Raw genomic sequence first — 13131 nt, forward strand, 5'->3', positions numbered from 1 at the left:
AGGCAGGCAAGGGTTACACTCTACAGGGAGGGTTCACTGGCTTACCTTGAAGCAGCTCTCTAGAGTTTGCAACCTTAATACAATTTTGGTCAATGTGAAGAATGCTACGACTCACCACCTGGAACTGATTTTTCAAAGAATTATACTGAAAAAAGTCACAACACAAAGCTAGTGGAAAAACTACTTTGCCACATATTTTGTGAGTTCCATAAATTTGATGACCTAACCTTCTTCCCACTAGGCAACTAAAACTAGAACTGGAAAGATCACCTCTACTTCAGTTACACCAGCTGGACTTTAAGCCAGTCCTGTGCATGTTGTGTGCCAGGGGCTTGGACGAGATCACAGCTGGACATTAAAATCTACAAGTATCACTCATCTGCTTGCCTGGTGTTCTGAGTTTTGGATCAAAGGAGGTAGTGATGCACAATTTCTTCTACTATGTGACCCTTTCTGGATCATTTACTTGGTAAAACTGCCATGAGAGGGATTATTAAAAATATTGATTTAGTCCCTTATGCCTCTAAAGACCTCCAAGTAATTTAATTCACCTTGCAAAATGAACAGGATACATAAACCACCTCAACTGAAACACATCACTGAAGGGGAAGATAGATAAATATATATATATACACACACACTCTCACTCTCAAAGACTGAAGTTTAGGACAGTGGAGAATTATCTACATAATTGAAACCTCAAGAAGAATTATAAACTCAAGTTATCATTTGCCTACAAGACAGGGATTAACCACTTGTTTTTAAAACCAGCAGGGGAGATAGATTGAGCCAATCTTTGGATGGAGTTTGCCAGTTCAAAAACAACTTCCAAGCTCTTCTTTCTTCTTCTTTCAGTGCTGTGGTAAGATTCTCAAAGGAACAGAAAAGAGAAGACTGGAAGGTGTTTTTCTCCCAGGAAATACGAGCATAGAACCATAGAATGGTTTGGGTTGGAAGGGACCTTAAAGACCATCCAGTTCCAACCCCACTGCCAGGGGCAGGGACACCTTCCACTATCCCAGGTTGCTCCAAACCCCTTCCAACCTGGCCTTGGACACTGACAGGGATAGAATATACAATACAATACAATACACCTCCATGCATTATTCCCTTAATGACCTTCTCTTACCAGTTTGCATTAATACTAAATTATCTGTATTTCAAGTTTCCTGGCTTTGTTCAGTATGCCAATGCTCTCTGAAAGATTAACTTGCTTGCTAGAATTTTCAGTCACTTTGTGCTTGAAAATTTTAGCTTGCTTTTGAATGTCTGCCAACAGTAAACAGCATTTGGCAGACACTTGCCTTTTACCTTACTACCAGGCTACCTGCAGCAAAGATTTCTCCTTATCTAAATTGCAGGAAAATGTTACGTATTTGCACAATCAACCCCTCAGGATAAACAACAGGGCAGCATTTCTTACACAGAGATCAAGGCCTATTTAGCAGATGAAACGATTTTTATCTAAACATCTGCCAGGCCTTCCTACAGCTTTTTGCCTAGTGAGATATATGGAGCAATGTGATTAGGAAATATTAGCATCCCTTGCTAAGAAGGCAGAATTGTTGCTTCAGCATACTCTTTTTTTTTCTTTCTCCCCTCATGTCAGCTTCAACAAGGGGTGCCAGAGCAGTGTGAAGATGAGGAGGGAGAAATAGCTGCTGGAGCTGGTGACTCTGGGAGCCTGACTCCTGGCGTTGCAGTTGTTGGAGTAGCAGCAGTGGACGCTCACGCCGGGCGCCCTCGAGCCGTCCCTCCTCGCCCGCTCGCAGAAGGACCTGAACGAGCAGGACTTCATGATGCCACCTGGAACAGAGCCACAGTGAGCCCAGAGGGGCTGCAAGTGGTCACCTGCTCCCACCTGCATCCCTCAGGACCAGCCTGACCACCCAGCACCGAGCAACAACCTTGGGTTTGGCTGATCTGCACAAATAAATGGTACGATCCCAACGCACGGCAGCACACCACAAGCTCCCACTTAAATAACTCTTCATTTATCTTAGAGGCAATTAGGGCAGCTCAAATATCTTTGGATAGATATTTGGATAGCCCCTAGTGCAGGGGCTCATCAGCTTCTTTTCCATATCCTAATTTCCAGGTAAGTCACTTAAGTAAAAAGTGGCCAATGCTTAAAATGCCTTTCCAGCTTTCACAGAGTGGGTGCAGCTCATCGTGGCACACCAACAAATCATTCCCAGTGGGATTTTGTGTCACATTGCAGATACAACAAAATTAGGATTGCGATTTATTAGTGAGATTTATTTTGAGAGGAGACATTTACTTTTGGTTTTCTCCTTAACTTACTATGCATTCTTCTCTTTCCAACACTGATTATTTATTTATGACAGATGTAACGAGTCTGACCTGTTTGTGACACTTACTTGCTTGTCCTCTAATGACTGCACAGGCATCTGCATGGCCAGGACACTGCTGACTTCCTTGTCTGTTGCAGTCGTCATCACTAGAACCTACACAGGTGTAACACTGCAGTGCTTCACCTGGGTGAAGGGAGAACACACCACTCAGAGCAGGACTGTTTAGGGTTTACAAAAAGTATTTAAAAATATCAGCCTTTCTAATGTTGTTTCGAGCACACACAAAAAAAATTGCAAAGAAGTTTTAGAAAATCCAAAGATTCTGCAAATCTTATCAATGGTTCTTTTTTAGAAATGGTTCAGATACCAGTTAAAAAAAAAAAAACTGGTTAAAAAAAAAAAAATCAACCAGAGATTATTTGTTACAATCTGCACTTAAAATAATACAAAAAACATCTGATGTTCTGTAACTGCCTCCACATCTTCAGGTAACATTTTCAGAGCAGAGCCCACAAGTTGGTTTTTTCCCCCTCCATCATGATCTTTGGTTCACAGTACCATGAAAAAGCACATTCTATGCACATAAAATCTTACAACTATCCAATTTTCCTTTTCTTCTGAAGTATCAATTCAGCTGGAAAGCACAACAGTGTATCTTGAGTTCTGCTCTTTAAACATTACAACCATAACTCAATCCTCTCTCTTTCCCTTGGTTCAAACTACATGGTATTTTCAAAAGCAAGCACAAGTTTGAAAGGTATTTAAAATACCACACTTGGAGCTCGCAGAGCAGAAATCCCCCCCTTCCTGTCACTAGGGACATTTGAGCTTGTTAGCAGTCATATTTATCTTTACAGAGGTGCAGTTCCGTGCTGCTAACCACACACACAAAATGACCTGAAACCAACCCAACCCAGGAGAGCAGCCCAGAACAGCAAAGAGGCTCAGCCATGCCTGAGGTAGGAAATGCAAATGAAGTAAAAAAGGAAAGAAAAAGGAGTTGACTTACTTTTGAGGACAAAAAGGGAGCTGACAAGAACCAGGCTGAAGACTGTCCACATCATGGAGATCCAAGAGATGCACCATTAGCCAAAGAAAGCAGTTTGTTTGCTATTAAAGCCTTAATGCTTCTCTTACATCCCTAATCCTCTGCAGAGGATAACTTACAGGATAAAGAGGTGTGCAGAGTGCTACTTATCGAGCTTATTCCGGTTGCACCTCTAATCACACGAACCTCATCTCCACGAGCCCTGCAGGCAAACTCTTCCAGGAGCAGGAAGGAGCCAATGTATTCACCTTTCAGTGCCAGACATGCTTAAAAACCATCCCGTCACCGCATGCCACAGCCTCGACTCCTCCAACAGCCTCATTACATTTGCCCATGGGATTTGCTGGATCAGGGTCAGAGCATTAAATATTTTGGATTAAGCCCATGCTTGAGACTTGAGTGGTCCAAATCCAACACACACACACACATATATATATATACTTAGAGAGACAGTAAGATATAGACCTAGATATGTGCACATAAGCAGCATACTCTTGTGACCCACAAAGTGTTCCAAGCAGCGACCCACGAAGTGCTTTCTGTGAAGGAATTAATTCCCAAGAGCATCTGGTGCTGAAATAAGCAAGTGAAGGACATAAAACAGAGCCATACTTATCTTCAACTTTCAACGAAAAAATTTATTTACAATAGAGAATTTCATTTGTGACATGCATTTTCCTTTTTTTTTTTTTTTAATTTTATTTTACAAATCAGCAAATGCAGATAAAGTTTACATTCCTTAAGGCAAGAGTCCCCATGCAAGTAATACATGTTTATATTAAATCCAAAAGACATCCAACATGGGAACTCATGTACAAAGGGAAGGCTAGGATCAGCAATTTGTAATTTCTTAGAGAACTTGACAATCTCCCTGATACAGGAACTTTGAGATCAACTTGCTATGAATTATACTATGAAAATGCAAACAATAGCAAGAAATTCTGATAGTCATCTTAGTACTGCATACAATTAAATCAACTTTATTTAGAAAGAAAATACAGTAGTGCATACGAAAAAGTGAAAATATAACCTGTCCACATAAATGTATGGACATCAGTGTGCCAATGGTCATATTGCACTGAATATCGAAGTCCAGAAATTTGGTTAAAAGTTAGCTTTTCCCCATTTTGGCAATCAGTTCATCACAAATCTTCGTTAGCTCTTCTATCTCTTTATTCTGGAAAATAAAACATGAAGTATTATGAAAATTATTATGCTGCGTTAAGATGAGGGGTTTTTTAATTTTAGTATTATCTAACTTTTGGGAGAAGTGTGGGAAAATTCACTTTTCTCCAGTGCTGAGAACAGGGTATCTATATGTACAGATACACGTGCATATATAGCACAACTGTTTGTATCCACAGTACAACTATACATGCATTCAAAAAAACACTTCCTTTTTTCCAAATACAATAAATCAAATTTAGCACCAAAGCAGACAGCTTTATAGCAGTCATTCCCAGCACACCACAATAATACATAGAGGAATTTTGTTTCTAGGCTGCACTTTTCTATTTTTTTTCATTATTTTCAGCCTGTCTTGCAGAGCTGCAAGCAAGGACGAGCTGTACTATGCCAAAGCAAGCTCCCTTGGCTGAGCTAGAGAACAGAGAGATATAAATAGGCATTTCCTACAGACACTTTGGAATTAGCACTGGAATTACAGCTAGCACTAAAAAGGGAAACAGAACCTGAGAGAAGAACTAAAGCAAGGTCTGAAACCTGAGAACTGAAGCAAACCAAGGCCTGGGCTGCAGAGGTGCACCCTGAGCTCTGGCTGAGGCTGAGCCAGCCCCGAGCACTTGGGCTCAGATCAAACCTGGGTCCAGCTGGTGCACACAGGGGGGCGGTTTGTCCTAAAATTTGGGCAGTGCTGCTGTCCCCGGGGCCAGGGAGCTGCAGGACAATCCTCAGGCAGAGCTTGGCTCCAGAGAGAGCAGACTCCTGATTTACCTTTTGTTCCAGTGTTCTCTCCAAGGCATCCACTTTGAGCTGCTCCTTCCGAAGGCTGGCCTGGTATGCTGCCTGCTCCTGCTGGGCCTTGCCTCTCACTTGTGCAATTTCAGCATTGGCTCTGCAAAAAACACAGGTTTTGGTCACATCAAGTTCTCTACAGGAAAGGGGAGAGGGTGCCCAAGGGTGGACAGCACCTTATGAAATGGGGGAAGAGGGCAGGGCTGCCTTCTGCACATCTTGGATATATTCTCAGACTTGTCCCTAGAGACTTTTCACAACTCCCTCTCCTGCTTCTCTCAGATGTCTGTGCTGAGGTCACAAATATGACTCAGGTAGAAGTGTTTTCTGGCAGTTTCTAAACCTGATCTCCAGTTCAGGGAACTGTACTGTACGTCCTGAATGTGACTCCTAGAAAGGCTTAATTGGTCATTACATGGAAATCTAGAAAAAAGAAACTGGCTAATGGCTTCCTTTTTGATCTTCTCAAGGAAACACATTAAAGAAACATAAAGACACTAGATAAACATTGAAATTTAAGGTGCTCTGTATGAACCAGCACATCACAGAAATTCTAATTATGGCATTTTTTTCCAGCCTCTATCACAGAGCAGCCCGTGCCTTGCATACTGCAGGAGCAGTTCAGGATGTGAGGTCCAGCCACGGGAATCCCCCTGCAGCATGAACTCCTGAAAAAATATGTGTACAATCCATGCACCATCCCTGGAAGTGTCCAAGACGAGGCTGGATGGGGCTTGGAGCAACCTGGTCTAGTGGAAGGTGTCCCTGCCCGTGGAAACAAATGTTCTTTAAGACCCCTTCCAATCATTCTGTGAATACATGACTCAATTACCTGTCCAGTTTTTCCTCAGCATGAATTTTGAGTGCCTGATACCTCTGTTCTTCCTTCTTTACTCGTGACAAATATTCCTGCGCACATTTCTTCAACACTTCTTCATTCTTAAAAGAGAAGATGACATCAAATTTAACCCAAGAGGTTAAAATGCAGAACAGCCACCTGTTTGTGGGAGTCACACACAGCTGTCTGAAGGGCTGCAGTCCAGCACTGACACCCACAGACAGAGGCCACCAGAAGGAGAATATTACACAATGCAAAAAGCTTTTCAATTTTTCTGGTTGCATTTGATAGCTGGCTGCAACCTTTCACCTGAGGATTATGGTCTGTCATGCACTTTAGACCCAATGCAGGACATGGGAATTAGCTGGAAACACAAGTCCTGCCTTCTGTTCAGCAGCACTGGTACACAGACCCCGCTCAGCTCTGCTCTTTAAAGGAGATGTTAACGGGATTCACCTTCCGAAACCCCTCCAGGACTTCTTTCATTTTCTCGTATCTCCTGAAAAGATCCGCCAGGGATTTCTCCACCGAGTTCAGGTCAGCCAAAGCTTGCTCCTTCTCCACAATCAGCTGCTGAACAGTGTGGTGGGAGACAGATTTCTCTCTCTGTTCATCCTCTGAAAGAAGAGAGTAGTAGGGAAAAGAGAGATTTTTCAGAAGGGTAACAGTAGTAAGAACACTGATTTCACTGTCATCTACAGTTTCTACTGTACTCTGCTCTATTTGTGTAACAGTAAGTTTATAGGATCCAAAAAAGTCAGATTTATATAAAGACACAAGCCTGTTTTGGAAAACAGTTGCTAAAACCAGTGATATTTAAGAATTTTGATGTTGGGGGAAAATGTGAATGTATCTCTGTACTGATGATTTCTTCACCCTGAACTCGGCTGTTCCCATGGAAAGGCAGGTGTTGCATTTCCCGTTTGCCTGCAGATGCACTAGCTGAAGGAAAGGACATTTGTGCATGTTCCTAGCAGTGGCCACCAATTATTTGCCATTGCTGATATATGCTCGTCATCTGCTGGCATCTTCCAATCCTGAACAAACAAGGCACTTTGTCCAGTGGAATTCAATTCTTCCCTTGGAAAAGCAGTGTTTTGCCAGCTCTCAGGATTACTGTAGCAAGTGACAGAAAGGAAATCTAACAGTAGACAGACTTCCTAAGTGTAAAAAAACTGCAAAAAACATCTGCCAAGATCCTCCTGGGTATAGTTACATTTGAGTCAGGGATGGTGGGAAGAACGTAACAGGAATCCAAATCCATATGGAGGAGAAATTTTCAAGGGAATTGATCTCATAATAAGCTGGAATATCCACATAACACTGGAAGAAAAGGTCTGGCATTGTCTTCCAAAATACTGCATCGTTTCCTTCATATCCTAAACTGTGATTCCTGTATCCATGTTTTAAGGGCTACTTTGAACAATACTGAAGGGAAAACCCACCCACAGAACACAGCAGCTCTGTATCACCATTTTCCTTCATCTATGATAGAAACTAAAATAAGGTAAGAAGTTCTCCTGTGGAAAAAGGCACGGGGCATTTCACAATGTACAACTTTTAATTTGGGCCTTTATATTTGGAAACAAAGAACTAAACAAGTTTGGGTTTTTTATTTGAACAGAAGTTTTCATCAGAAAACTATTTTTTCAGAAGTTTTCATATTTATAGTGGTCAGCTCTGAAATGCCAAAGCTGATACTGTCAATTCCCAAACGGAGATTAATCTCTTCCTTTTGCGTATTCCATCCAAAAAATACACATTCCTGCAGGCCTGACCAAGGCCAGATCAGGGATGATGCCATGCTGTGCATCAGCTCCTGGGCTACAGTCTGGGCTCCTCTGCTCACCCTGACAGCACCGGGCTGGGTGAGCAGAGCTGACCTGAGCTTATTCTGCTCTGTGTGATACAGAAGATCAAAAGAACCAGAGAGGCTCTCAGGACCTGCTTGTAACACCTTTATTTTACTGGTGAACAAACACCTTTGACATGGCAGAGAAGGCCAGAGCCCTGTAATACCATATCACTTGGATATGTTTAACACTTTATTTAAAATAAACATTCTTTTCTGTTTTGCTTTCTCAGAGACACCCCGTATTCCTCCATAATGTCAAAACCAATGTGTTCTCAATTAAAGTAAAAAACCTTTTGCTGTCATTTTTTTATTTTTCTAAACCTGAGAAGTTGTCTACTTGTGTTCCAGAACTAGATTTGTTTAATCATGCTGGAGATTACACCCTGACCAGGTAATTCCAAACCCCTTCCTGGCGGGATCCTGTTCTCTGGCAACACTTCTGTCACTGCAACTCCAGGCAGGGTAAGAGATCCCTTCACATGATCATCCAAAATACTTTAATGTATTTAATGTCACATCTTCACTTTTTGTGAGACTGCTGTCTGAGGTATTTTAGCAACTTCCTGACTTGTTTCTAGGGCAATCAAAAAGTTGACAATTCATGTCACACTCACTCCTCTTCCTCCCAGTGCATCACAGGCCCTCCTCTCTCCTCAGCTGGATCAGCTCCTCTTAATACTTGATTCCCAGCACCATTTAAACTTGCACATGGGAAACTGGGGCAAGTGCTACAGAATCACAGAGTTGGGTTGGAAGGCACCTCAAAGCTCACGTAGTTCCACCCCCCTGCGATGGGCAGGGACACCTCCCACTCTTAGAGCACGTGGCTCCAAGCCCTGTCCAAGTGATGCTCCCAAACCAAAGTGGTTAAATGCTACAAAAAACCAGAAACTTGGCTGGAGGGGGACTAGAGTTTTATGTGATATTTTCAGAAAATTGTAGAATGGCTTGGGTTGGAAGTTCCTTCTATTTTCCAAGACTATGATTTAGTTTCAATAATATGTGCTGGTAACAGCCTGCCAGTTGACTCTTAGATAAGCAGGTACACATACTTAATTCTAAATATATTTACGAGGTCATGTGATTGAAATATTTTAATTAAATTACTTCCACGTCTGCAACACACCCTGCCCAGGGCTCACTAACAATAACAGCAGTATGCTCAGGACTAACACTATCCAAATTGACAGAATCAGAGCAGCACCAGCAGATCTCCTTTCAGGCTCAGCTCACTACTACTCACATGACTTAATGGGAATGCAGCAAACAGAGAACAAAAGCAAAAGAAACTAAAGATGCAAAATGCTGGTGTGAAAGTTGGTGAAAAGCTTTACTTACCAGGCTTGCCTGTTTTGTTTTTGCAAGCAAATAGCAAGAAGCAACGAAAACGGAAGCAAAATAGAAAAATCGGGAATTGTTAGGAAAGCAGCAAATAAGTAATGCAACAACCCGTAATGCACAAAGCATAACATCTGTTTGTTTTTCACAAGGAGGAGATCATAATGTATTCAAATGTAAAGTATAAGGATACATTTTTAACAGGAAAGAAACCCCAAACCAACATTAGGAATCTGTCAGTGAAAAGGAATTGCGATGGGGATTTTGGCTGTGACCCAGGCGTGGGGAGGGTGGGGTGCAGGGAGCACTGGGGTCACCGAGGCTCTGCTCCGTGGCTGTCAGAGCAAACACGGGCACCAGGCACAAAGCAGCAGCACAAGCAGCAGGCTGGCCTGGAAAACCTGGTGTTTCTTCTCCCCCATCCCTCAGTGGAAACTAAAATGTGTTAGGGGTTGAGGCAAGTGTAAGAAAAAAAGAAAAAAAAAGATAGAGCACCAGTTAAAAAATGTGCCAAGTGACACTAACAGGGATCTCCACACTGACAGCTTGCAAGCTCTGGCTACACAGAGTGTGGCATGAACTAATCACAGCAGCTAAGCTGGGTAATATTGAGTTCCATATACATACAACAGCAAATACTAAACCTTCCATAGCCCTTGAAATCAAAGGCAATCGCTGTTTGCAGTGCAGGCTTTTCAGTGCCTTTAGAGGCAAACATAGGCAGTCATATATTCTTAATATGAGGTATTTTCAGTATTCATTATGCACACACATGCCAACCTACAAAAAGCTCAGCAGGACCCATCAACTTCATCGAATATTCATCAAAGGGTTTGGTGAAATTGGTTTACGTGCAGTGCCCTTCTAACAGGGCTGTACAAATAGTTCAGGAGGGACAATTGGATCAAAAATTTAAGTTAAATGCAGGGAGAAGCCTCACATTTAACATATTACCATGCTGTAGGATTTGCATACTGCTCTAATTAACACAGAAAGGATGTTTTCTGTGTCGCTGCTGTTGGTTCAGTTCCTTTGCAAATGGACAGCAAATTAAATTACTTATAGCCACAGCCCTTAAAAACTCACCATAGAGCATCTGAGACGCTCTGATACTCTGAACCTGAAGTTTAAAGATCTATTTACTCATAGCCAATGGCCCAGTGCTTAAATTATCCTTTGTTCTTTGCAACAAGAGGAAGTGGCACTGATGGAATGTACTGTGTACACCAAGGCTGTGCCTCTGCCTCAGGACTCCTATTCTGTATCTAATTGCTGCACTGCAGTCTCAGAATTTTTTTTTTTTTCTAAATCTGTTTCTCAAGAACAGAATTTGAATTTGTTATCAAAAAGAAACTTCTGCTGCTAACTGTAGCCACAGCTCAGAAGCAAAGGACAGGTCCTTTGTGTGTCCATATCACTGGCCAGGTTAAGCGTGGAAGCCACACCAGAGTATGTTTAACCAAAATGTACATAAACCAAAATGAAGTTAAGTTCTTTGCATACTCTGGTCACTCCTACTTTAACACCTGCAGGATGACAATGACAGACACCATGTCAGAAGGAAACGAGTTGTCTCAGTTTGTACATACAAAAGGCAATGGAGGCATAACACCAGAGAAAATGAAGCCTGGTGTATTATTAGTGTTTATTAATCATTATTATATATATTTCATTAATTACTTATTTATTATAGTTGTCATTCTCAAAGAATTTAATTATTTGTAGGTCCATTTTAGCCTTCACTTGAAAGGAGGGTGGGATGTCTCCCAATGGCCAGGGAATCCAGAAAGGCAGCAGAAGCACCAGACATTGGTGCTCTTCCCAGCAGTTTTGGCCTTGGAGAGCCCAAAATCCCACTCAGCCAATCCCACGGCTCGAGCTGAAGCAGTACAAGGCAGCACAAGCCACTGGTGCTTTCTATAGCCAGACTGATAAAAAGAGCTTTAGAAATCTTACAAGAGGCTTTAAAATCACATCCCAGGGGCCAGACCTCCCATGCCAAGGAACCACATGAGCCCTGCAACCTTTGTGTTTGAAGTGCTACTAAGCGTCAAGTCTTTGATTTGTAGCATGTGCTGTTAGCAAAGGTGATTTTTAATTACTGAGAGACAAAACTTGTCATAATTTAGACCTTAAAGGAGACCCCTGTGTCAGTAATCAACTGGGGGGGAGTGGATTGGCCACTCGTAACCTCCCAGCTGGGATTGAAGTTAATCTCGGTTTTGGTCTGATCGATGCATTTAGCACAGATAATCCCTGTTGTTGTGAAGAGCTAAGTTTGGAATCTGCCATTAAACAGCTGGGAGCTGATGCCTAAGGGGTTTTTAGGTCACTGGAAGTCTCTCCTGGAGAAACCCAAGAATTTGAACCTGTTTCCTATGGGCCAGTTTGCTCAGAAGGGAAAGCCCTAAGCCTTCTGTGTTACCTGAACTGCCTGGGGGCTGCTGGCTATGAAGCAAGGCCCTGACTTTTCCTTTTCTGGCGTCCTCAGATGCATTCACAATTCCCTGCAGCATCAGCAGATGCAGCCAGCATCAAAATGAAGCCCACAGACTTCAACCAGGGAGCATCTTGCACAGTAGGAACACCTACCTATCATCTGAGCAATCGTCTTCTCATATTCCGAAACTATTTTTCTGTAAGAGGGGAAAAAAAAAAAGAAAATCTTTTGGCAAACAACATCATTGCTCATGCTTACTTAGCAAATAACACTATCAGCAAGTGAACTGTGGTGTTTTTAAGAGATACAGAACCCCATCACACTTTTATATGTTCTTTATTGCCCAAATAACAAATAAAACTGATAATTTTACCACTGCACCTGATTTTTAATTCTCCATGGAAATCAATAAAGGTGAGGGAAGGAAGAAGAGATTGCTTTGAAACAGATTCTGTTTTTTGAAACATCACCCATCATGATTACAAACATAATCACACTGGTCTAGCTCAAGAATTACAAAGAGCCTGACTTTTCCATTACTTTCTTCCCTCTTGTCCATATTTGTGTTGTTTTATTTTTAATGTAAACTTTAAGTAAACTTGTAACTGGTAGCACATAAACCTAACAGGAGTAGTGCTGGCCATCACCCAAAATGTATCTCATCTTCTAAATGAATCTTCTCATGACTAAATGATTCACTACCACTTAAAAGAACAAGATCAAAATATTCAACTATGTAGCACAAAATCCATCATATTCCATTTCCCAAATCTGTTTTTGAAGCAGAGGTGGCAAAATGTTACTTTTAAGACTGTTTTATTTCGTATACTCACGGTAGGCTTTGAAATTCCTTCTTGAAAAGAGGTTAGCCAAAATAAGCAGATTAAATGTGATTTAGAAAGATGATCCATCCCTTCCCAGAGCCAAATAAAGCTAATGAAATGAGACTAGCTTGATCTGTGCTTTGATTCACGAGCCACGCAGGACCGTCTACAAAATACAGAATTACCCCACACTTCATCTGAAGTGGATATTCAAAACAGCTCACAGGAGTTTGAATACACCTCTTTTGAAACTCACTTTCACTTGCTCCATTTTTAGAGCTCTGCTGCAGTTGGTGAGGTTACAGAAAGGATGTGGGAAAATCCTGAGACAAAAGTCAGTAAGGAAAGGAGAAACTTGCCGAGCTCCCAAAAAACTACTGCAGTTAACTCCAGAACTGCCTCAAATCTGAATCACAGACAGAGCCCAGAGCTCTGAGAAGGCCACCTGGCCCTAAGGTCAGCAGCATCTCCCCTGGTCCTGCAGAGCACTCAGAGAGCA

The 13131-nt window shown here is 42.0% G+C and overlaps 2 protein-coding genes across 16 annotated transcripts in view; both read right to left on the reverse strand.

Annotated features, from left to right (window-relative positions):
• Positions 1–1591: 1591 nt before the first annotated feature.
• Positions 1592–3658, reverse strand: LOC116447122 (CD59 glycoprotein-like). The gene is made up of 3 exons (XM_032115843.1): positions 3325–3658; positions 2382–2498; positions 1592–1806 (listed from the first exon to the last, which is right to left on the reverse strand). Exons 1-3 carry the CDS (start codon positions 3377–3379, stop codon positions 1601–1603), a joined length of 378 nt encoding a protein of 125 aa, XP_031971734.1. The 5' UTR covers positions 3380–3658; the 3' UTR covers positions 1592–1600.
• Positions 3659–3975: 317 nt separating this feature from the next.
• The window catches only part of TACC2 (transforming acidic coiled-coil containing protein 2), a 130060-nt gene continuing 120904 nt past the window's right edge, over positions 3976–13131 (reverse strand). For 9 of the 15 annotated variants that reach the window (XM_032115822.1, XM_032115821.1, XM_032115831.1 and 6 more), the window contains 6 exons: positions 11961–12004; positions 9369–9377; positions 6632–6792; positions 6170–6276; positions 5317–5437; positions 3976–4540 (listed from right to left, as the gene is read on the reverse strand). In XM_032115822.1, coding sequence (XP_031971713.1) covers positions 4475–4540; positions 5317–5437; positions 6170–6276; positions 6632–6792; positions 9369–9377; positions 11961–12004 — 508 coding nt within the window. In that variant the 3' untranslated portion in view covers positions 3976–4474. The remainder of the gene's footprint in view (positions 4541–5316; positions 5438–6169; positions 6277–6631; positions 6793–9368; positions 9378–11960; positions 12005–13131) is intronic. The other 6 variants (XM_032115833.1, XM_032115834.1, XM_032115824.1 and 3 more) reach the window with 1 other exon arrangement.

Source organism: Corvus moneduloides, chromosome 8 (genome assembly GCF_009650955.1).
Source record: "Corvus moneduloides isolate bCorMon1 chromosome 8, bCorMon1.pri, whole genome shotgun sequence".
Taxonomy (NCBI): domain Eukaryota; kingdom Metazoa; phylum Chordata; class Aves; order Passeriformes; family Corvidae; genus Corvus; species Corvus moneduloides.